We start from the raw sequence: 21154 nt of genomic DNA, 5'->3' as shown, positions 1-21154 counted from the left end.
CTTGAACAAAAAGATAGATACAGAGACAGTAAAGCATCAAACAGACTGTCAAATTACAAGGGGAAGGTTAGGGAGAGGTGGGGGAGATAAGAGATCAATCAAAGGACTTGTATGCATGCATATAAGCATAACCAATGGATGCAAAACTCTGGGGGGTGGGGGCATATATGGGAGTGGGGTGTGGGGAGGGCAATGGTAAGATATGTACACATATAATACCTTAATAAAAAAATTTAAAAAAAAAAAAATTAAAAAAAAAAAAATTGTCTTTGGTCCTCCAAAAGATCACCTGTAGTTAGAAGGTACAGTAGCATCGAAAAAGAACATGAGCTTTAGAGCGGACAAACCTGGGTTTAGGATCCTGGCTTTATCATGTTCTTGCTATGTGATCCTAGTCAAGTCATTTGGCCTCAATTTCCTTATCTATAAAATGAGAATAAAACTATTGGTTTTAGGCTTATCCTGAGAATTAAATGAGATAAGATATGTAAGGTTTGTAACCAGGGGTTTTGAATACTGTAGGTGCATTCCAAAAAACGTGGTTTTCCCCCTCTGATGGTGCCAATTCAGTAACTTATTTAATTCAAATGATCTTACATAAAATGTTAGCCTGAAATAGCTGTCCCAGCAAAGCATCATCTAGGTAAAAAACATTTAGGTCAGCTTTCTGTCAACTGCAATTTCCAGTGCTATAATTATGCAATCATCAACCACCTCTGCAAGACAACAAAAACCCCAAAGTTGATGTTACTGAAATTGCTAAATACAGCAATTACTTGAGTCTCAAGATCATGACCACCAATTCCTTTAGGAAAGCAATAGAAACCTTTGTAATTATAGGAGCAAAAGGCTGATTAGTTATCCCAGACAGTGGTCTCTATAACAGAACCCTTTTCTGGTCACTACCCAGAATGGCAGCATACTCGGAAGTCTTTCTCAAATTGCTATTTTCTCACATTTCATACTCTGAAAGAAACAATGTCAGCGAATGAACTGAATGGGGAAGGGAAGAAAAAAAAGAAAGGATATCCTTTGAAATCTAGCTTTCTTTTTTTCTTTTTTTAAAATATATTTTATTGATTTTTTTACAGAGAGGAAGGGAGAGGAATAGAGAGTCAGAAACACTGATGAGAAAGAAACATCAATCAGCTGCCTCCTGCACACCCCCTACTGGGGATGTGCCCACAACCAAGGTACATGCCCTTGACCAGAATCGAACCCGGGACCCTTGAGTCCGCAGGCCGACCCTCTATCCACTGAGCCAAACCGGCCAGGGCGAAATCTAGCTTTCTTGGCACTCTTTTCTGGAAAGACGCTCTAAGCTGGTGAAATAATCTCTAGGAGGAAAACATACTTTATAAAATCTACTAGAAGCCCGGTGCACGAAATTCGTGCACGGCAGGGGGTTGTCCCTCAGCCCAGCCTGTACCCTCTCCAATCTGGGACTCCTGGAGGGATGTCCGACTGCCCGTTTAGGCCCGATCCTGATGGGATCGGGCCTAAACGGGCAGTCGGACATCCCTCTCACAATCCAGGACTGCTGGCTCCCAACTGCTTGCCTGCCTGCCTTCCTGATTGCCCCTAACTGCTTCTGCCTGCCAGCCTGATCACCCCCTAACCACTCCGCTGCCAGCCTGGTTGATGCTTACCTGCTCCCCTGCCAGCCTGTTTGCCCCCAACTTCCCTCCTCTGCCAGCCTGGTCACCCCTAACTGCCCTCTCCTGCAGGGTTGATCACCTCCAACTGCCCTCCCTTGCAAGCCTGGTCCCTCTCAACTGCCCTCCCTTGCAGGCCTGGTCCCTCACAACTGCCCTCCCTTGCAGGCCGGGTGCCTCCCAACTGCCCTCTCCTGCTGGCCATCTTGGGGTGGCCATCTTGTGTCCACATGGGGGCAGGATCTTTGACCACATTGAGGCAGCTATATTGTGTGTTGCAGTGATGATCAATCTGTATATTACTCTTTTATTAGATAAGATAGAGGCCTGGTGCACGGGTGGGGGCCAGCTGGTTTGCCCTGAAGGGTGTCCCGGATCAGGATGGGGTTCCCTTGGGGTGTGGGGCGGCCTGAGCGAGGGGCCTGTGGCGGTTTGCAGGCCGGCCACGCCCCCTGGCAACCCAAGGGGAGGCCCTGGTATCTGGAATTTATTTTCCTTCTACAATTGAAACTTTGTAGCCTGGGGCGGCAGCCATTTCTGGGCGGCAGCCATTTCTGGGGCAGTTAATTCACCTTCTACAATTGAAACTTTGTAGCCTTAAGTGGGTGGGCCCGGCCAGGGTGTGTGGAAAGCTTTGCTTCCCCTATTGCCGCCGGCAACCCTGGCCTGCTCTCTCAAGCTCCATTCTGCCGCCATTTGTTTGAATTTGTTTACCTTCTATAATTGAAACTTTGTAGCTTGAGTGGAGGCTTAGGCCTGCAACGGCTATGGAAAGCTTGGCTTCCTCTGTTACATGGGAAACCTTGCTCTCTGTGGCTGTAGCCATCTTGGATTGGGGTTAATTTGCATACTCGCCCTGATTGGCTGGTGGGCGTGGCTTGGCTGGTGGGCATGGCTTATGTAGCGGAGTGATGGTTAATTTGCATATTACCATCTTATTAGAGAGGATTAGCATAACCCCTTTCTATGGGAAAAGCAAGGAACACATTCTCCCTGTAACATTGATTCTTTTAGGAAAGGGAGCAAAGTATCATTTACTAAGCACCTATGTTCAGATGCTGTACCATACTATTTAATTATGTTATCTCTCAAATCAAACTATGAGGTAGGTCTTACCTTCCTTATAGACAACAGGTAATTTGCTCAAAGTTTTATTATTATTAAGTGGAAATACCCAGCTCCAAGTCCAGGTGTCAGGTCTGTCCAACTCTGAAACTTTTCTCTTTTCATTACACCTCAACAAATCTCCAAATGACTGTGCCAATTCTCTTATATGAGAAAGAACCCAATTTAATTGTTAGTACCAAAACAAAACAAATAATTCCAACTAAGTGTCCACCAATAGCCCGTTTCTGACAATTAGCACACTGCTTTTCTGCCCCCTGTTTTACCAACTTCCCTATATAGTCTTTAAAATGAACTGAAGGACTCACACAAAATGCCCTTTTTAAAAAACCTTAATAAATCTATAAAGAAAATGGTACCTGTTGACAAGCACAGCACACTGAAGCAGAAGCAAATATAAAACAGATGCAGGCTTCTCAACCACTTCACAGATGTCTGCCAACAAAATCCTGATAAAATCCAGGAAGCAGAACTTGGCTTGACTCCCAGCTTCTTCTCCATTGCCTTCCAGATAGGCAGAACCAGTCCACTAGAGGGAGAGAAAGAGAAGAAATAATATGCCAAGTAATTAATAATTGATTCCTAGAAATGTGGCATGCTAGATAGAGAACATGATAAATTAGGGGGAAGAAAAATTTCAAGTTTGTCTTTCACTGCTCATCTCTGCCCATAAATTTTAAACCTAAGCTTTGACATAGCCTATAATTATCAGGATAAAAAGATAGCAAGGGATGTGAAATGAATCCACTGTAAAACGGAAACACCTTGTATTCCATTATTTTCTAGTCTAACAGTAAATCAGCTATGTGGAAGAATGGAAAGAATACCAGCCTGAAAAAAAGATCTGAGTTTCAGTACCAGTTCTGCTAACAGCTTTGTGGCTTTGACCAATACACTTTCTTATCTATGAAAAGATGAGGTTGGACCTGAAGGTTTTATGTAGCCATGTTTTTGTTTTTGTTTTTTAATTTAATGTGATGGTCTTTAGGCAGGGCATATACTCTCCAGTTTGCTACTGCCCCCACCTCTATTATCTTAAAATTTTATCCAATGTATACTTCAATGTCACCTCCCTGACCCCTAGAATCATTTGCAATTCCTGACTTGAATTCATACATTCAACAAATATTTACTGAGCCCCTTCTGTGGGCTAGATATTGTGCTGGCTACTCTAGAATCTAGGGGCTATTTGACTTATGTCCCTTTCAGGAGGAAAACAGTGATTTTTCCATTAATTTCTTCTGTATTACACAACTTCCCTATATCATATAATTATATAAATCCTGTCAACATTATTAGAGTTGATCAAGTTCTGAAGAAGCCATTCAAAAACTTTCTGTCCAAGCCCTGGCCTATATAGCTCAGTTGGCTGGAGAGTCATCCCCTACGCCAGAAGTTGGTGTTTGATTCGAACACACACACACACACACAAACACACACACACACACACACACACACACACACACACACACGGCTACAAAAGTAAGATACAGCCCAACCAAGAAAAGGCTCTCACTGAGCCTTAAACATACGAAGGACTTCATCTTTCTCATTCACTTCCACCCATTCCTGTTTCTAGTTGTTTTGTACTTGTATGTTAGGGGAAAGGGGGCAGAAAGGTGTGTGCACCAGAGACATGCTCAAGAGATTAATAAATGGAGCCTAAGTTAAAAGTACTAGTATATCCAGCAACTTCTCTAGCCTCCTAAGATGTAATGGGAGAGAGAGTGTGTGTGCATGTATCTTAAGCAACAATTTCAGTCTACCACAAAAGGATTTTAAACTCAAGGTGACTCAGCACCTGTTATCAATAATAGCGTGACAGGTGGGCGATAGAAGCACTAAATGAATAGGTTTTGAAAATGGGAGTAATAAACACTATTGAATTAGCAAGCTGATTAAAAGTACAATGTCTTACAAATCATGCATAAGAGAGAGGCAGAGCTATGCTAAGAACTCCCAACTAGTCATTCCTATGAAACCTACAATTGCCAAAGGGCACAAATCACTGCTGGGTCTAGTGGAAGGCTTGCTGACCAGGGCAGGAACAACACTTCACCAAGATCCAAATGGTTGGTTATAGAATCAACGGTAACAGCCCTGGGAGACAACGCACACCCCCACAATACTTGACAAATGAAAATCTAGAAAAGCTTGCAACAGTTCTGGCATTTGGGGCGTTACAAGTACACCCGAAATAAAAGCACTCTGTTGCAGCAGCTGTTCAGACAGAGCAGGGGGTAATGTTTACTTAATACTTCAGGTTGATGGGGAATGTATCATAGTTCAGTCTGTCAGCTATATACGTGGAACTCCATTTATGTACACAGCGATAAGATATGTTTGAACAGCCTATTCAGTTGGTGTGAGTAATCAAGAATAAAGCTCCCTTTAAGAAAGAAAAAAAAGTCTCAGATGTTTGAGAAAGTTACAGAACAGACTGCCATGAATAAATAGCTTTGCTTATATTTGCAGACATTGTTTTCCAAATAGCTGGGGAAATGAACAGATTGTTTGGGGGGGGGGGTCGTCTATCCAATTTGTTCCTAGCTTCCAGTCTGTTAATCATATAAGAAAGCACACGAGTCAGCTAATTCTCTTCACCTGCTGCATCTAATGTCGGTTGGGCACAACCACCATGAGGTGAGAGAAGGCAAAGCTTTCCTGGAATCCTGCCTGGTTCTCTTCTGATTTCCTTCATTTCACCTTTGTGCTCCCTTGCAGCCCCCACGGGACCCCCTCCGTGGGGCATAATTTCCCAAGTCCAAGTCTTGGATAAGGCAGGTTTCCGCAGAGTAATTTACACGTCGAGCTCAGCCCCGCCCTCCTTAATCTGCATCCACTTTCTATCTAGGTGGAAACACCAAACACCTGAGACAGCAGCTAAGGGCGAGGCTGCACAAGTCGAGGGGGCTGAGACCGCGGCGCCCCGAGCCGGGCTGTCCTTCAGGGGATGGAGGGAGCTGCAAGGCCAGGCCCGGCCTGGGAAGAGGAGTGCAGCCTGGGACCCGACCTCCGCATCTATACAGCCAGAAGCAGCTGGCAGTCCTGGCCGGGCCAGAAGCGCCACCTCCGGGTCCCGTCAACCCGCAGCGCACCCCAGAAATAGCCCGTTCCGCTTGCCCCTCCCCTGAGCTCGTGGTCCTCGGCCGGGCAGCCGGCCTCCTCGGGCCACCTACCAGGGCTCAGAGCCACACAGCGGGGCCCCGGCTATCGGGCGCCTCCGCCTCCTCCCGGTCCATGGGGTGGGGACCCCACCTCCGCTCCCCTCACCCGGAGGGGGAGGAAGGGGAAGAAGGTAGCACGGGCTTCCCACCCAGCAGCTCCCTCTCGCCTCAGCCTTCCCGGACAGCGAGAGCGGCCGGAAACGCCGCCTCCTCCCACCTCCGGGCGCAACCCGGAAATACACTCTCCGTGCTTAGCTAGCCCTCCCACCCTACCCCCCAGGAAAGTCAATTCCAGCCGCGAGACCGACGGGAGGAGGGGCAGGTCTGGGAGGTAGAACTACCTACGGGCTGAGGAACCCGAGCCTCCAGGCCGTCGCCTCCCGCACTCCAGAGCGGTCTGCACCTTCGCCTGCCCTGCGCGCGCCCGGGCCCCAGTCTCGGGCAATACCCACAAGCAAGATGGCGGCAGCGGCAGCACCTTCGACGGCTTAGCGCCCCTCCGTGCTATTGGCCAGGGCCCGGAGTGAAGACGCCTCTGATTGGTCGAGAGCGCTGCGGGGGGTGGGGGTGGAGCTACAGCCGCCGGGAGCTGGGAGTGGGCAACGCGGTGTGAGCAGCAGCCCCAGGCTCCCGGAGCATCGCGCCCGCTCGGAGAGGACTTCGCCGCTCGGGGCCGCAGCCTGGTGAGCTCAGCCCCCTCCAGATCCTCCCCTGCATCCCAGCCGGGGCCTCTCCGAGCCGGCGCTGATCGACGCCGACACACCCCGGAGACCCTATCGTGACTCCATCGCGCCATATCGCGACACCATCGTGCCCTGTCGAGACTCCATTTTGTCACAGCTCTTTTCAAATATATAGCTTCTTCTTTTTTTCTTCTTTTTTTAATTTGCCCTCTCATCTTTGGGGGCTGTCCCTTGTGATTTTGCCGTGATCTCCGTGACATCACCGCACCATCGTGAAGTGTGATCTCATCGCCGCCCTGTCGTGACTTCATCAATGTCGTGTTGTGACCTGGCTGCGGCCGGACAGGTGGTGACTGCCAGGAACCCTTCTCCCCTTCTCATCTCCCCATCTCAGCAGCCCCTCTTCGATTATCCGGCTTTTGGATTCTCCGTTGTCCTGGGAGCTACCCGGGACCCTTTCTTGCTTCTCCAGCCCCTGCCGGCATCCACGGCTGGTAGCGAGGCGGGGAGGGCGAGGAGAGGGAGAGCAAGGGGTTAATTCTGCTGCTGCTGCTGCTGCCCGAGGGAGGGAAAGGAGAGGAGGCAAGGAGCCTGCGGGGGCGACCGAGAGCCCTGGATGGAGGGGTGGGGTCCCCAGAGGGGCCTCCAAGCCTTTGGTATTGTGCGCCCTGCATCCTCACTTCAGCTGAGGCTTGTCCTGCCTTTTTTGAGGAAGGGAGGGGAAAGGAAACGTAGGGTGCCCTTTTCCCTCATGTCAGTCTGAGTACGGATAATCGAACTTCACTCTTCTATGTCTCCATTCCTACCTGTCTGTCCTCACCACTCCCTCCCTGTGTGCCTTAGTGGAGGGAGATAAAACTAGGCTTCTGGTGCCAGGGGACAGCTGAACTGTGGGGCCAGCTCCCTCCCACTCCCAGGAGGTTGGTGAGGAGAGCTGTCCAACTGAGCAGCAGGATGCATGGTCCTTTCATTCCCGCTTTCTGGAGGTGACCTTGGACCAGGGTCCCTTCATGCCCTAAAGATTTGAAGGTCCAGCCCCTTAAAGGGAGGTCACTCCTGAGGAGCCCATCCCTCCCACTGTGCTAATCCCTCCTTCCATCTTCCACTCCCACCCCTGCCCCCGCCCCCGCCCCTCCTCTGCAGAGGGATGCTCAGTCCCTCTTGTGTTCACAGTTGGGCAAGACGGGCATCATGGCCTCGGATTGTGAGCCAGCTCTGAACCAGGCAGAGGGCCGAAACCCCACCCTGGAGCGCTACCTAGGAGCCCTCCGTGAGGCCAAGAATGACAGCGAGCAGTTTGCAGCCCTGCTGCTAGTAAGGAGCTAACTGAAAATTGGGAGGTGGGAAGGGCTGGGTGATTGGGCCCCCTAGGAATGGGGTCAGCAAATCCCCAAGGATATGTAGGTGGTGCTGGCAACCCTGGAGTCACCAAAGTAGACTCAAGATGCCTCTTTGGACTGAATAGAGGGGCAAAGGGGGAGAAGGGGGGTGAATAATGCTTGTGGCCCTAGGAGCTTTGGAGGAGGCTGCCTAGGTCTGCTCTCTGGGGTATCCCAGAGCAGATGGGAGCTGACTCATAGGGTAACAGCAGCAGGTAGTAACTAGTGCAGAGTACTTGAGTGCTGGGGATGGTTGTTCTGGGGGTGGAAAGGATAGCAGGACTGGAAGTGACTGGGAAGGGGTCCCAGGGGGATGGCCAGGGTGGCAGTAGGGAGGTTGAGGATAAGGGAACTGGCTCTGGGCTTAACCCTGTTGGAGAAACCCAAGCTGGGGACAGCAGAGCAGAAGCTGCAGTGCTGGGAAGAGGGGGGTTGGTGTGTGGGGGGTGAAGGGAGGAGGGAGTACAGCCCGCTGCTTGTTTGCCATGGCAACAAGGAGAAGGCTCTGGAGTCAAGGGCTCACACTGCAGCAGAGGAGGTGTTTAGGTGAAATGTAAGGGGAAATGTTTTGACAGGCAGAGTGGCGAGACACAGGAGCCATTTCCCCTGAGAATGTGGCGGGAATGGATCAGAGACGTTGCTGGAGGGAGCAATTAGGAAGGGACTCTAAATCCTTGGAGGATTTTAAATACTGAGTTCTAAGCCCCTTCCAACTCGGGTTGTAGGCATCTAGATTAGACATCAGGAAGAACTTCCTAACTGACCAGGTGATGAAATGGCAGAGCAGTTAGTTGAGGAGGCCTGGACCTCCCTTCCACGGAGATAATCATAGATGAGGGGTCCTAGAAGTCACACCTCTCTGTCTCCAGGGAGAAGGAAGGAGCTGGATGAAATTATCTCTGGGAGGCTTCCTGATCCCAGAGTGAGTCCCATTACTTAACCTAATCCTGCTAGAGTCAACACCCCAGGGTACAAGGGGACAGTCTTTGCCACCTCTTTCATCCTGCTGATAGCACATACTCCCCCTTCAGGTGACCAAGGCAGTCAAAGCAGGTGACATCGATGCCAAAACTCGGCGGCGGATTTTTGATGCCGTGGGCTTCACCTTCCCCAATCGTCTCCTGACCACCAAGGAGGCGCCGGATGGCTGCCCCGACCACGTTCTCCGAGCCCTGGGTGTGGCCCTGCTGGCCTGCTTTTGCAGTGATCCTGAACTGGCCGCCCATCCCCAGGTCCTAAACAAAATCCCCATCCTTGGCACCTTCCTCACAGCTAGGGGGGACCCTGATGATGCTGCCCGCCGTTCCATGATCGATGACACCTACCAATGCCTGACAGCTGTGGCAGGTACACCCCGTGGGCCCCGGCACCTCATTGCTGGTGGCACTGTGTCTGCCCTGTGTCAGGCATACCTGGGGCATGGCTATGGCTTTGACCAAGCCCTGGCGCTTCTGGTGGGGCTGCTGGCTGCTGCTGAGACACAGTGCTGGAAGGAGGCGGAGCCTGACCTGCTGGCGGTGTTGCGGGGCCTCAGTGAAGATTTCCAGAAAGCCGAAGATGCCAGCAAGTTTGAGCTCTGCCAACTGCTGCCTCTCTTTCTGCCCCCGACAACCGTGCCCTCTGAATGCCTCCGGGATCTGCAGGCCGGGCTGGCACGTATCCTCGGCAGCAAGCTGAGCTCCTGGCAGCGCAACCCTGCACTAAAGCTGGCAGCCCGTCTGGCGCACGCCTGTGGCTCCACTTGGATCCCGGCGGGCAGCTCCGGGAGCAAGTTCCTGGCCCTGCTGGTGAATCTAGCATGCGTGGAGGTACGGCTGGCACTGGAGGAGACGGGCTCAGAGGTAAAAGAGGATGTGGTGACTGCCTGCTATGCCCTCATGGAGTTGGGGATCCAGGAATGCACCCGCTGTGAGCAGTCACTGCTTAAGGAGCCACAGAAGGTGCAGCTTGTGAGCATCATGAAGGAGGCCATCGGGGCTGTCATCCACTACCTGCAGCAGGTGAGGGTGCAGTGACTCACAGAGGGAACCCACTGTCGGGGGAGCCAGTAGGCATGGGGAAGGGGAAAGTAAAACTCCTGCCCCTCCATGTGATGGGGAGACAGTGAAGATGTTCTTACCGAGGGTTGATCCTGCAGCACTCCTGGATGTAGTGTGTGACCGAGCCTTCCTCTCTCTCCCTCCTTGTGCCTCCACACAAGCACCATACCACACACCATATGTGCACTCACATCACAGTACACACACACGCACATAACACAGTAACCTCCCACTCCCAACTCTCCCCCCAGTACACACACACACACACACACACAATTGAAGCAGTCTGTTCTGCTCAATCTGTAGCATTGTTTTACACACATGCACATACAAACTTGAAACCCTGTAGGGAAAAGGAGCGAGGCTGCCTGGTTCCTGCTCTCTGTAGAAGTTCAGCTAACTCCTCCCAGTTCAGAGCTGCTATAGAGGCAAGTGTTTACTTAGCTCTGGACCTCCAAGTTTCCTTTTGGCCTGAGGTACTTTAGAGGTGTCAGGACAAGGGGAATACTCGTTGAGTCCCAGCAAGTACAAGGGCATGACATGTATAATCCAGTTGGCTCAGCAGACATGCCTTGAGGGCCTGCCTTTGAGGGTCCAGGCTAGAATTCCCTTCTAGTTGTTATTCCAAAGCTGGCTGGCATGCTGTCCAGGCAGGGATCCTGCTCCATCTCAAAGGGGTCCTGTGGCTACAGGTGGGGCCGGAGAAGCAGAAGGAGCCCTTTGTGTTTGCTTCGGTGCGGATCCTGGGTGCCTGGCTGGCTGAGGAGACCTCATCCCTGCGCAAGGAGGTCTGCCAACTGCTGCCCTTCCTCGTTCGCTATGCCAAGACCCTCTATGAGGAGGCTGAGGAAGCCAATGACCTCTCTCAGCAGGTGGCCACCCTGGCCATCTCCCCCACCACTCCAGGGCCCACCTGGCCAGGGGATGCTCTCCGGTGAGTTTGTAGTTGCAGTTTGTCCAGCCAGACTGTTTTAAAGAAAAGTGTAACACGTAGACACCTCCTCTCCAGTCAACACTTCCTGACTGGAGACTGCCTTGAGGATTGTTTCTGTTTGTCTGAGAAGGCTTGTTCCCACAGGACTCCTGGACTGCCAAGTCTCACTTGTCAACCCCAGATCGCTCTATTAGGAGAGAACTCTTGCTTATTGAATATCATGCCAGACATTTTTCTATACCCTTTACCAAAAAATGATCTCATTACATCCACAGAGCAAATCTGTGACATCAGTCTCATCTGCATCTTCAGGATGAGAAAAGTGAGACTCAAAGAGGTTAAAGTCACTGCCCACACTCACACCATGTGGCAGAGCCCAAGTCTGAGCCTAGGCCTGTGCATCTCCAAAGCTTGTACTTTTTCTGCGGTATCTATGAGGATGTATCCTCCTCCCCTACTTCCATTTCTCTTAAGTGGGGTGCCCCCAAAAAGGGAATCTCTCCCCACTCCTCACACATCTGTCCCTTTCATATCCCCAGGCTCCTTCTGCCCGGCTGGTGCCACCTGACAGTTGAAGATGGGCCACGGGAGATCCTGATCAAGGAGGGGGCACCCTCGCTTCTGTGCAAGTATTTCCTACAGCAGTGGGAACTCACGTCCCCTGGCCATGACACCTCAGTGCTGCCTGACAGCGTGGAGATCGGCCTGCAGACCTGCTGCCACATCTTCCTCAACCTCGTGGTCACTGCACCAGGATTGATCAAGTGAGGCTGGGGAGGAGGTTGGAGGAAGCAAAGGGGGTACTGCTCAAACTTGCCCAAACTTCCATCTACTTTGCTTCCCTGTGCCCATGTGTTCCTGTTAGTGTTAGCATGAAAGGGTCTCAATATACTGAACCACCCACACAATTATGTGGCATCTCTGGAATCCCTCTGGGCACATCTGCCCTTTCTAGTCATAACCCAGATGCCATGAATGGAGCCCAAATGAACTCTCCACCCTGCTGCCTAATTTTTTGCCAAATCCTGGCATGGTGAAACCGGGACCCCAGGATCCCAAGTTTTCCCAGGGTTTGGTCTGACTCTATCAACTCTCCCCCACCCGCCATCTTTACTTCCCTTTCTTCCCAGGCGAGATGCCTGCTTCACATCTCTTATGAACACCCTGATGACGTCGCTACCTGCACTAGTGCAGCAGCAGGGGAGGCTGCTTCTCGCTGCCAACGTGGCCACCCTGGGCCTTCTCATGGCCCGGCTCCTTAGCACCTCTCCAGGTAAGTCCTGGGGACCCAGTCCTAATGGATGGAGGCAGACGGCTGGGTGGACCTGCTGGCTACTGGACATGTCACCATTTTCAGAAAATGGTTTTACAGAATTTTCCAATCAGAGGAACTCTCTAAATTATGTCTCCATCTCCAACCCCACCCTACCCTTCTTCGCAAAATGATAATATTCTCTTCTTTCTGAAGACTTTTAAGGCAAGGTCTGGTGGGTGTAAGTACAGGCCTACTCAGAAATCCAGCAGCCCAAGGAATCTGAATCCAGTGTTTTCAAGGTGGAGCCACCCCCAGCCTTGAGTCAGAAACCTGACTCCTCTCCATTGAGGTTTTTCTCTGCCTGGCACTTCACCTCCCTTGTGACAAGCTTCAGTGCTTGGTGCTCCTCTGCACATACCCCCTCCCCAACCCTGCTTTACTCTGGCTGTGTGCAGGGGGAGGGGCAGCCCCTAACAGCCCTTTGTGTCTCCCACTTTGGCCGTGGGTGTCTGCTTAGGTCCCTCTGTCCCTGCCTGTTCCCTGTGCCCCATCTGTCAGGTTGGAAGAGCTGAGCAGATGCCTGGAAACAGGGTGTACTGAGCCTGTACCCTCAGCTGCCTGTTCCCTATAAGGATCCCAAGGGGGTACCCAGCAACAGGACAAGGAGCCCCCCTGCTCTCTAGCCCTGAATTCCCTCAGTCCCAAGCATCACCACCACAGGCCCTGAGCAGAGCCCCAATGCTGGTTCACCCACAAATGCCACCAGGTTAGACTAACAGCCTCTGGGAGAGAGTCTGCAGTGCAGGGGTGACCCCCAGCCCAGCAGGTAAGCAAAGCTGGGTCACAAGCTCCTGGTCCCCTCTGGCGCCCTATTCTGGCCCAAGAATCAAATTGGTGCTACTTCCTCAGCCTGTTGAGGAGCCCTAGGCCCAGCAGGGCTCCTGTCACTACTCAGGTTATAGGAAGGTCTGACCATGAGGTTGAGTGTACCAAGATTATTACATTTAATTCTCACAGCAGATATTTAAGATTATAGTACTACTGTAGGTCTCATTTTACAAGTGAAGAAACAAAACCCAGAAAAGTGAATTACCCAAGGTCACACAGTGAAATCAAAGGCAGGGCTTGAACCCAGGAAGGCTCATTCCAGGCTATGCTTCGCTCCTTGAGTGTCCACATAGAAAGGGAAAGTAGGGGTCTGGCAAAGCAGCTGGCCCCTCTGGTTAATGCCCCCACTCCTTGCCTTCCAGCTCTTCAGGGAACACCAGCATCCAGAGGTTTCTTCGCGGCCGCCATCCTCTTTCTATCCCAGTCCCACGTGGCACGGGCCACACCTGGCTCAGACCAGGCAGTGCTGGCCCTGTCCCCTGACTATGAGGGCATCTGGGCCGATCTGCAGGAGCTCTGGTTCCTGGGCATGCAGGCCTTCACTGGCTGCGTGCCACTGCTGCCCTGGCTGGCCCCCGCTGCCCTGCGCTCCCGCTGGCCACAGGAGCTGCTCCAGCTGCTCGGCAGCGTCAGCCCCACCTCCGTCAAGCCTGAGATGGTTGCCGCCTATCAGGGTGTCCTGGTGGAGTTGGCCCGGGCCAACCGGCTGTGCCGGGAGGCCATGAGGCTGCAGGCGGGTGAGGAGACGGCCAGCCACTACCGCATGGCTGCCCTGGAGCAATGCCTGTCAGAGCCATGAGGGGTTTCCACTGGGGACAGACCTGGGGGTGGGCAGTGAGGGAAGGAGGGAGGAGGCCTCTTCCCTGAAGCCCCCAAACTGGATTCCCCTCCCCAAACTCCTCCCCCAAACACCCCAGCTTTCTGGCTTTTTCAAGGGCAAGGGCATGGTGCCCACCCTTCAAGTGTAAGGAACTGCGTCCCGCCCCCTGGGGCCACTCGGGGGCAGGGGTTGTCTTGGAAATCAACGTGGCTGTCCCCGCCAGGACGGGGAAGATTGGAGTAGCCCCCAGGGAGGGGGCACTAGGTGTCATTGTGCCCAATATCTGGCTCCCCCGTAGGAGGGAGGCCCCAGGGTGTGGCAGGGCTGGCAGGAGCTGGCTGCTTCAACCCATATGCCCTGCCGGCCAGGGTGTGGGCTCCCCTAAGCTGTGGTGCCCCTCTGGCCTCCCAGGTCCATATCCTTTAAATTGGCCATTTTATTCTTGCCCTTGGCCCTGTTGGGCAGAGAGCAGGTTCAGGCCATTGACATTGCAGTTTTTCCTATCAACTTCAGTGACCCAGCGTCTGAAATGCCCCATCCGTCCAAGGAAATCTGGGCAGACAGGCCTGGAGGGGGCAAACCTTCCACCTGAGCTTCCTTGAGGGGACCCAGAAGCCCTTGGGTCCTGGTCTCTTAAGCTTTTGTGTCATGTTGCAGCAGAGTGATGATGAGGGTTGGGGGGGTTATTTATTTTGCTTGTCCTTATCTGCTTGGACACCTGAGCATCTGATTTCTGTCCCGCTGGTGCCGTCTGGCCTGGCTGGGAGGGACACTTCCCCAGAAACCGCATGTTTCCGTAGTGATTGCACCCCATCGCCATCGTGGTGCCTGGCTTTAAATCCCACCCCTGCTTATGACTCCTTTCTGCAGAGACGCGACTGGCGGCTCCAGCAGGGACTACCATTCTTAGGAACACAAGGGGACCCCAACACACACACCTGATTCCTTGCTTCCCTCCTCTCCCCACCCCCCTATCCCCAGTGCGTTCTGTGATCGCCAAGTTCAAAGCTGTGCACATGTGGACACAATAAATGTTCATTGGTGACAAGATGGCTCCTGTGTGGTCTATCCTGCATCTTCTCTCTCTCAGGTCCCAGCAGATCACAGCTACCATTTGTTGAACACAAGCCCTACTAAGCATACTTCACAAATGTTATTCAGCCCACCCAAGAATCCTATGAAGCAGGCATTGTCCTGATTTTACAGGTGAAGAAACTTAGGCATAGGTAGGTGGTTTGCTCAAGTTACAGCTACTAAGTGCCAGAGCCAGGACTTCAAGCAGGCCATCTGACTTAGCTCATACCCTTCATTGCTAGTGTAGGGTTGCAAACTCGTGTTGATGTGACCAGCCTAGCAGGGGTCCTGGTGACCTTCTGTACAGAAGAAATGCTGTCCCTCCGTGTCAGCAGGTTGCCAAGTGGCAATGCCACATTCTCTAATTTTTTTTTTAATTCTTACCCAAGGATATTTTTTTCATTGATTTTTAGAGAGAGTAGATGGCGGGGAGAGAGAGAAACATTGATGTGAGAGAGTCACATCAATTGGTTGCCTCCTGAATGCGCATGACAGGCCGGGGATCAAACCTACAACTGAGGTACATGCCCTTGATTGGGAATCAAACCTGCAACCCTTCAGTCTGCCAGTTGACGCTCTAACCACTGAGTCAAGCTGGCCAGGGCCACATCCTCCAACTTTTAAAGAGATTTCAGAAATTCTACTTTTTATGTGGAATCTGACTTTCAAATGTTGATAATTTTTAAAATTCAATCACTACTACCCCAACAGACATCTGCAGGCCAAATGTGGCTTTCAAGCAACCAGCTGTTCACCTCTGTTCTATGCAAGTGGAAAGGGGAAGGGCCTGAGACTTCAGCAGGAGATAAGCAGAACACCCACTGCCTCACCAGGCCTGAGCCAAAGCTGTCAGATTGGAGCCAGCCCAGCTCAGGGACCGCACTCTGCAGACTCTGCTCCCTCTAGGCCCTCAAGTCTAGCATTCTCTAAGCATGTCCTAAATGCCTCCTTATGGTTGGCTATGCATAGACAGAGAGGGATAATTATTTACTTACTGGATGTACAGAAAGTCACGTTCTTAGCATGGATTCCCTGAAATCCCTGAAAAATATGAAAAGACAAACCCTGCTCTCAAGCAGCTTAAAATCTAGAGGGGAAACAGACAAGGCAGCAAACAGTTCCTAAATGTATAAACAGTTGCCCATATGGGGGTTTGAACTAAAGTGTGGCTGGAGCCTGAGAGCCCCTCGGCCTGGCTGAATAAGTCCAGGAAAAGTATTTGCTCTGAGACCTGAGGATGAGGAGGGCTTGCCAGGTAGACAAGCAGAGGAACAGCAGGTAAGGCATATAAGCTTGGGAACTGCAAGTAGGTCATTAATGCTCTAGTGGAGAATGAGTGGGGAGTGTGGAAGATGAGTGGACATGAACCAGATCTTAAGTCCTGCTGTGCTGTGCTAAGAAGCTTAGATGTGGGATCATGCTGAGACTGCAGACTTTTGAGCACATTGAATGTGATCCAGTTTGCATTGAAGCAAGATGATTTTGGCTGTAAGGGACAACTGAAGCACAGAGCTTGAGAGGAGGTAGTAAGTCTGAACTAAGCCAGCTGCAGTGAGGATGGAGAGAATATAGGTAGGAGTTATTTAATAAGGCATAGTGGTTCATTGGAAGTGAAGATGGATGAAAAGCTAAAGATGACTTCCAGATTCCTGATCTAGGCTACTGAGTGGATAAGGCCAGTCACTGTCATGAGGAACACTGGGAAACAGGGTGGTGCAAAATATAAGCTCTAAATGTAAAGGGTGCATTTGTGCTACTTGTGGAATATCCAGGGGGCAGTTGCTTTCTGAGCTCTGGAGTTGAGACAGGTCTGGATGAGCAACAGATTTGTAAGTTGTTGTTATAGAGGGTCCTTAAAGTCATGGGAGTGATTGAGATCAGCTGGGGAACTTCAAAGAGAAGAGCCCCCAAAGCAAGTGGCAACCACTCATGGTCCCTGCTCTCAAAGTACTGTCCCTCATGCAGTGGGGGAGCCAAACGCTGGAGAAAGCCTCACAATACAAGGCCGATTGAGTTCTGTCTGTACTTTAGCGAGGGACAGTCAGAGACTTCTGGCCTCTGGAATAGGGAGGGGTTAGGCTAACTAGGAGAGGCCAGGTAATTCAGCCTCCAGGGAAATAGGGAGACCCCAGCTGCAGTTGTGAGATCTAACCACAAGGTGGAGCCTAAGCATCTCCTTGTGCCAGATTTCCCCCATCCTGTACTCAGCCAGGCCCAGTGCAGGAGGTTATCAAAGGATGGGAAGAGGGTGGCTGTGTCACAATAAAGGAGGCAGGCCTGAGTTTTTTCTTTACATAAAAGTCCAAATGCGAACTCACTTTTTGAAAAGAGAGGGAAAATTCTGAGCCGGGGGGAAGAGCAATATGCCAATGGGGATGTATGTATGTTTGAACATATACACCTATGTGTCAATATATGTCCTGTGTTCCCATGTGGTATATGTGTTTCCCATGAGCATCTCTGTGCATGTTGTATGTCCCATGCATATCTCAGGCCTCCACATGTGTGCATGTGTCCCGGAGAAACCAGCACAGTCCATGCCTGAGAGAATGAAGAGTCCCTGGGCCCTGAAAGAGAAGGGCAGCAGAGTCTGCAGCCATAGGACCCTTAAATTTTTAGGAGTCCCCCAAATCAGCAGCAGACCATGGATAACATCCCTCTCTCCAGTAGTCATAAGCAAAATCACTTCTTTCTCAGATGACTTTCTCGATTATATCTGGGTTCTAGCTACCCAGGGCCATGCTTGCAGGGAAGCTTCCTATAGGAATGCTCAATAGACAGAAGGATTCATAAACTCATCCATTGATTCATTTATCATTTATTTAATATGCATTCACTGAGCACCTGCCATGCATCAACCCCAGTGTAGGACACGTTTTCTCTTTCTCCTTTCATCTTGTGAAGTAGTTCATGAGGCAGGAAAGGAAAATTAGTTGCAGCTACGAAAAGCCTGGAATGCTGGTTAGAATGTTTAAGCTTCCCCCTGAAGAAGATGGGTCTTGAGGAGCCTCAGCAGAGTTTTCAGTAGGGAGGTTGCATGGTCTAGTCACTGTTGTTGAATGAAATTGGAATTGGATGAGAAGAGATGTGGGTGAAGGCAGGAGACCAGTTAGCAGGTTTGTGATGGTCTAGGGCTAGGCAGTAGTTCACAGACTATACTATACTTGAATCTACCTTATATGGGCTTATTAAAACACAGATTGCCACCCTCCCCCCCAAGATACTGATTCAGCACGTTTGGGGTGGGGTCCAAGACCTGGCACCTCTAACACATTCCTACACGATGTAGGTGAAGCTGGTCCAGGGACCACACTTTGAGAATTGGTGGTCTGTGAGAAAGAGTGTAGCTTAAGGTGCAGACAGAGGGGTGGAGAGATATGTTTAAGGGTTAGAAATGACAACATTGCATGAGGAGCAGCTTATGGGTGGGGGAGGTCAGAGTCAAAGTCTGGGATGACTCTATTTTTAATTTGAAGGATGGTGGTGCCATTTATGGAACTACAGAACTCAGGAGGATAAGGAGGTAGGGGTTGCTGGTGGGGTGAAGGAGGTGTTGAGGTTCAGTTTTGGACTTGGCAAGTTTCAGATGGTGGCAACAAGATGTCTGGAGGAAGTATCCTACTGGCAATTGCACCTAAGGGTCTGGATTTCTAGTGAGAGATACAGACTGGAGATAACAGCAGACGGGGAGGCCAGAATGGCTACCTGATAACAGCAGGTAGTCATTAAAGTTTTGAGAGGGGATGAACTGGCTCGTGAAGATTGCAGATAGGAAGAAAAGGCAGAAGCTGCAATTCTGAGGATAAATAACTGACACTAAGGATGAGGAAGGAAAGGGAGGAAATAGAAGACTGAGAAGTGGCCAGAAAAGAAGGGAAAATAAGGTAAAAAGGGGGGTGTCTTAGCTGCAGGGAAGTAGGGTGAGGAAACCCAAGGAGGCCACTGGACAGGCAGCCCATCCTGTCATTCTGGCCTCCCCAAGCCTGCTGGAGAAAGCAGGGGATCCCACAGCTGGGCACAGGCGTGACAGCCTTGCCTACCTGGACTTCTCCCAAAGAGGTCTACCTACCTGCATGCCATGCATCAGCACACATACACCTGTCCTGAAGCCTGACTTCTGAGGTCCTTTGCTGAAGCTGAGGGTGGTCTCACCACAGACTCACACCCCCACATATATAGACACACATACAAGCATACTCCTGACCTCTGATCTGCCCTGGGCACAAAGGCTGCAGAGCCGCCCAGTTCTGTTTCATCCTCCACTCTAGCTGGTGGTGCCAACCTCTGGAAAGTTCTTAGTGGTGACTCTTTAGCTGTTCTTAGCCTCCTCATACCCCACAGACCCCTAGGCTGAGATGACCCAGACCTGAGCTCTGCACCTTCCATGTTTGAGCACCTCCTGGGACACCCCTTTCAAGTCTCCTTCACCTACATTTCATGGGTTAATGGTGTCTCCTCTATTTCCCCTTCTCCTCTATCTCAATTTTTTTACCTTTATGTTCTGTCTCCCACATCTAGTCCTCTCTGTCCTCCCCTACTTTATTGTTGTTTTTTGAAGTTGCAGAAACTGAGATCAGAGAGGAAGAGGGATTTGCCCAGAATCACAGGTCAGTTGAAGTCAGGACTAAATTCTAGGCACCTGAGTATCAGACAACACAGAAGAGGAATTCTGAGCACAGAGAGAGGCTTAGAAGCGGACTATCCAGGCTCTGGCACTTCACTAGATGCTTGACCTTGGGCAAGTCAGTTCACCTCTCTGTGCCTCATTTTCCTCACCTGAGAATGGGGGTGATAAGGCTTTCTATCTCATAGGGCTGTTGTGAGGGTTAAATAGCTCAATATTCATTAAGTACTTAGCACAGAGTCTGGCACACTCTGTAGTAAATGTTTGCTGGGACTATTTCTATTATACCCTGGTTTGAGCACCTTCGGGCTTTTAAAAAACATCTTCCTTCATAATTCTTATTCCCCTTAGCATTCCTCTCATTTCCCTTTCTTTCATCTCTGTCCCTGTTTCTCTCAGGAGGGCAGGATTGGGTTTTGGGAAAAAGAAAGATAGAGTGACCACAGAGACTGGAACATGTTTGAAAGCTACCCAGTGTTTGCCATGGTAACACCGCCTGTGCATGCTAGTGTAAGGATCACATACCCTCCACACAGTGTCAGTTACACACCGATTCACTCAACAGGCCCACCTTCAACCAGCCTAGGCCCTCCTCAGATGGAACTCATGCTCAACCCCAGTCCCAGGCAACTCTCTCTGTCTGGAGAGGTCCTCTCCAGCTTACTCAGGCGCTGGCTTGGCACTGGGAACCACCAACCCCAGGGAAGCCTCCTGGAGTAAGTGGGCACCTTCAGAGGCGCTTTGATCTGGAAACACTCAGAGAGACTGATGGCCCCTACACACACACACACACACACACACACACACACACACGCACACGCACGCATACACGTGAGCCGGTGGCCTTGAGTCTACAGCTCACAAACTTCTTCCACATTCACGATCGCCCACCTCATCCACGGCGAGGTGAGGTGGTTAGAGAAAAGACGGATACCCATTTTACAGACAAGGAAGCTGAGGTTGAGGAACAGTGGTGCTTTGCTCAAAGGCAACGAAGCAGTAAAGCCCCTACGTCCCAGCCTTGAATCCTCTGCTTCACAGCAGCTGGGTGACCCGCGGGGACTGGATTCCCCAGGCGTTCCTCACCCCCACGGGGTCGCGCCAAAGCCCCGCCTCCCCCGGAGCCTTCGCTGGGGAGCAGGGAGGAAGCGGCCACAGCTTGTCTCTTTAATGCGCGCCCCCGGAGGCCCGGCGCGCCCCCGCCGCTATAACTGGAGTGCATGGAGCAGGCTGCGCTCAGAGGAAGAAGGGCGGGCGCCGGGCACCCGTTGGCCGACTTTTCCAAGTGCGATCAGAGCCCGTTTGGCCCGCGTCCCGCCCCCATGGACTCGCCCGGGGCCGCCCACACTTGAGGACCCGACGCCCGCTGGGTTCCAGGTTGGGTTGACCTCCACTCCCGCCACCCAGTGATCCCCCCCGGGCTGTGCAGGCTCCCGAACCTCTTCCCGCCCGCTGGCCGTCGGGCGAGGGCTCCGCCGCCGCCACGCCTCGCACCCCACGCTACCTGCCCC

General features: G+C 51.5%; 2 protein-coding genes across 11 annotated transcripts in view; one reads left to right on the top strand and one right to left on the bottom strand.

Moving 5' to 3' along the window:
* The window catches only part of KIAA0319L (KIAA0319 like), a 107035-nt gene extending 100095 nt beyond the window's left edge, over nucleotides 1-6940 (bottom strand). For 5 of the 10 annotated variants that reach the window (XM_079776345.1, XM_079776346.1, XM_079776342.1 and 2 more), the window contains exons 1-2: nucleotides 6289-6940; nucleotides 3140-3309 (exon numbers count right to left, since the gene is read on the bottom strand). In XM_079776345.1, the coding sequence (XP_079632471.1) occupies nucleotides 3140-3309; nucleotides 6289-6890 (772 nt within the window). In that variant the 5' untranslated portion in view covers nucleotides 6891-6940. Of the gene's footprint in view, nucleotides 1-3139; nucleotides 3310-5384; nucleotides 5937-5959; nucleotides 6163-6288 lie in introns of those variants that run through there. The other 5 variants (XM_079776348.1, XM_079776349.1, XM_079776347.1 and 2 more) reach the window with 5 other exon arrangements.
* On the top strand, nucleotides 6539-14983 carry NCDN (neurochondrin). Its single transcript, XM_079776355.1, has 8 exons — nucleotides 6539-6630; nucleotides 6909-6976; nucleotides 7804-7944; nucleotides 9041-10009; nucleotides 10741-10982; nucleotides 11522-11746; nucleotides 12113-12255; nucleotides 13488-14983. The coding sequence occupies exons 2-8, from the start codon at nucleotides 6944-6946 to the stop codon at nucleotides 13922-13924; spliced, it is 2190 nt and encodes a 729-aa protein (XP_079632481.1). The 5' UTR covers nucleotides 6539-6630; nucleotides 6909-6943; the 3' UTR covers nucleotides 13925-14983.
* The last annotated feature ends 6171 nt before the right edge of the window (nucleotides 14984-21154 follow it).

The sequence above is a fragment of the Cnephaeus nilssonii genome, assembly GCF_951640355.1.
Source record: "Cnephaeus nilssonii genome assembly, chromosome: 7".
NCBI lineage: Eukaryota > Metazoa > Chordata > Mammalia > Chiroptera > Vespertilionidae > Cnephaeus > Cnephaeus nilssonii.
This window is presented reverse-complemented; position numbering and strand designations above follow the sequence as displayed.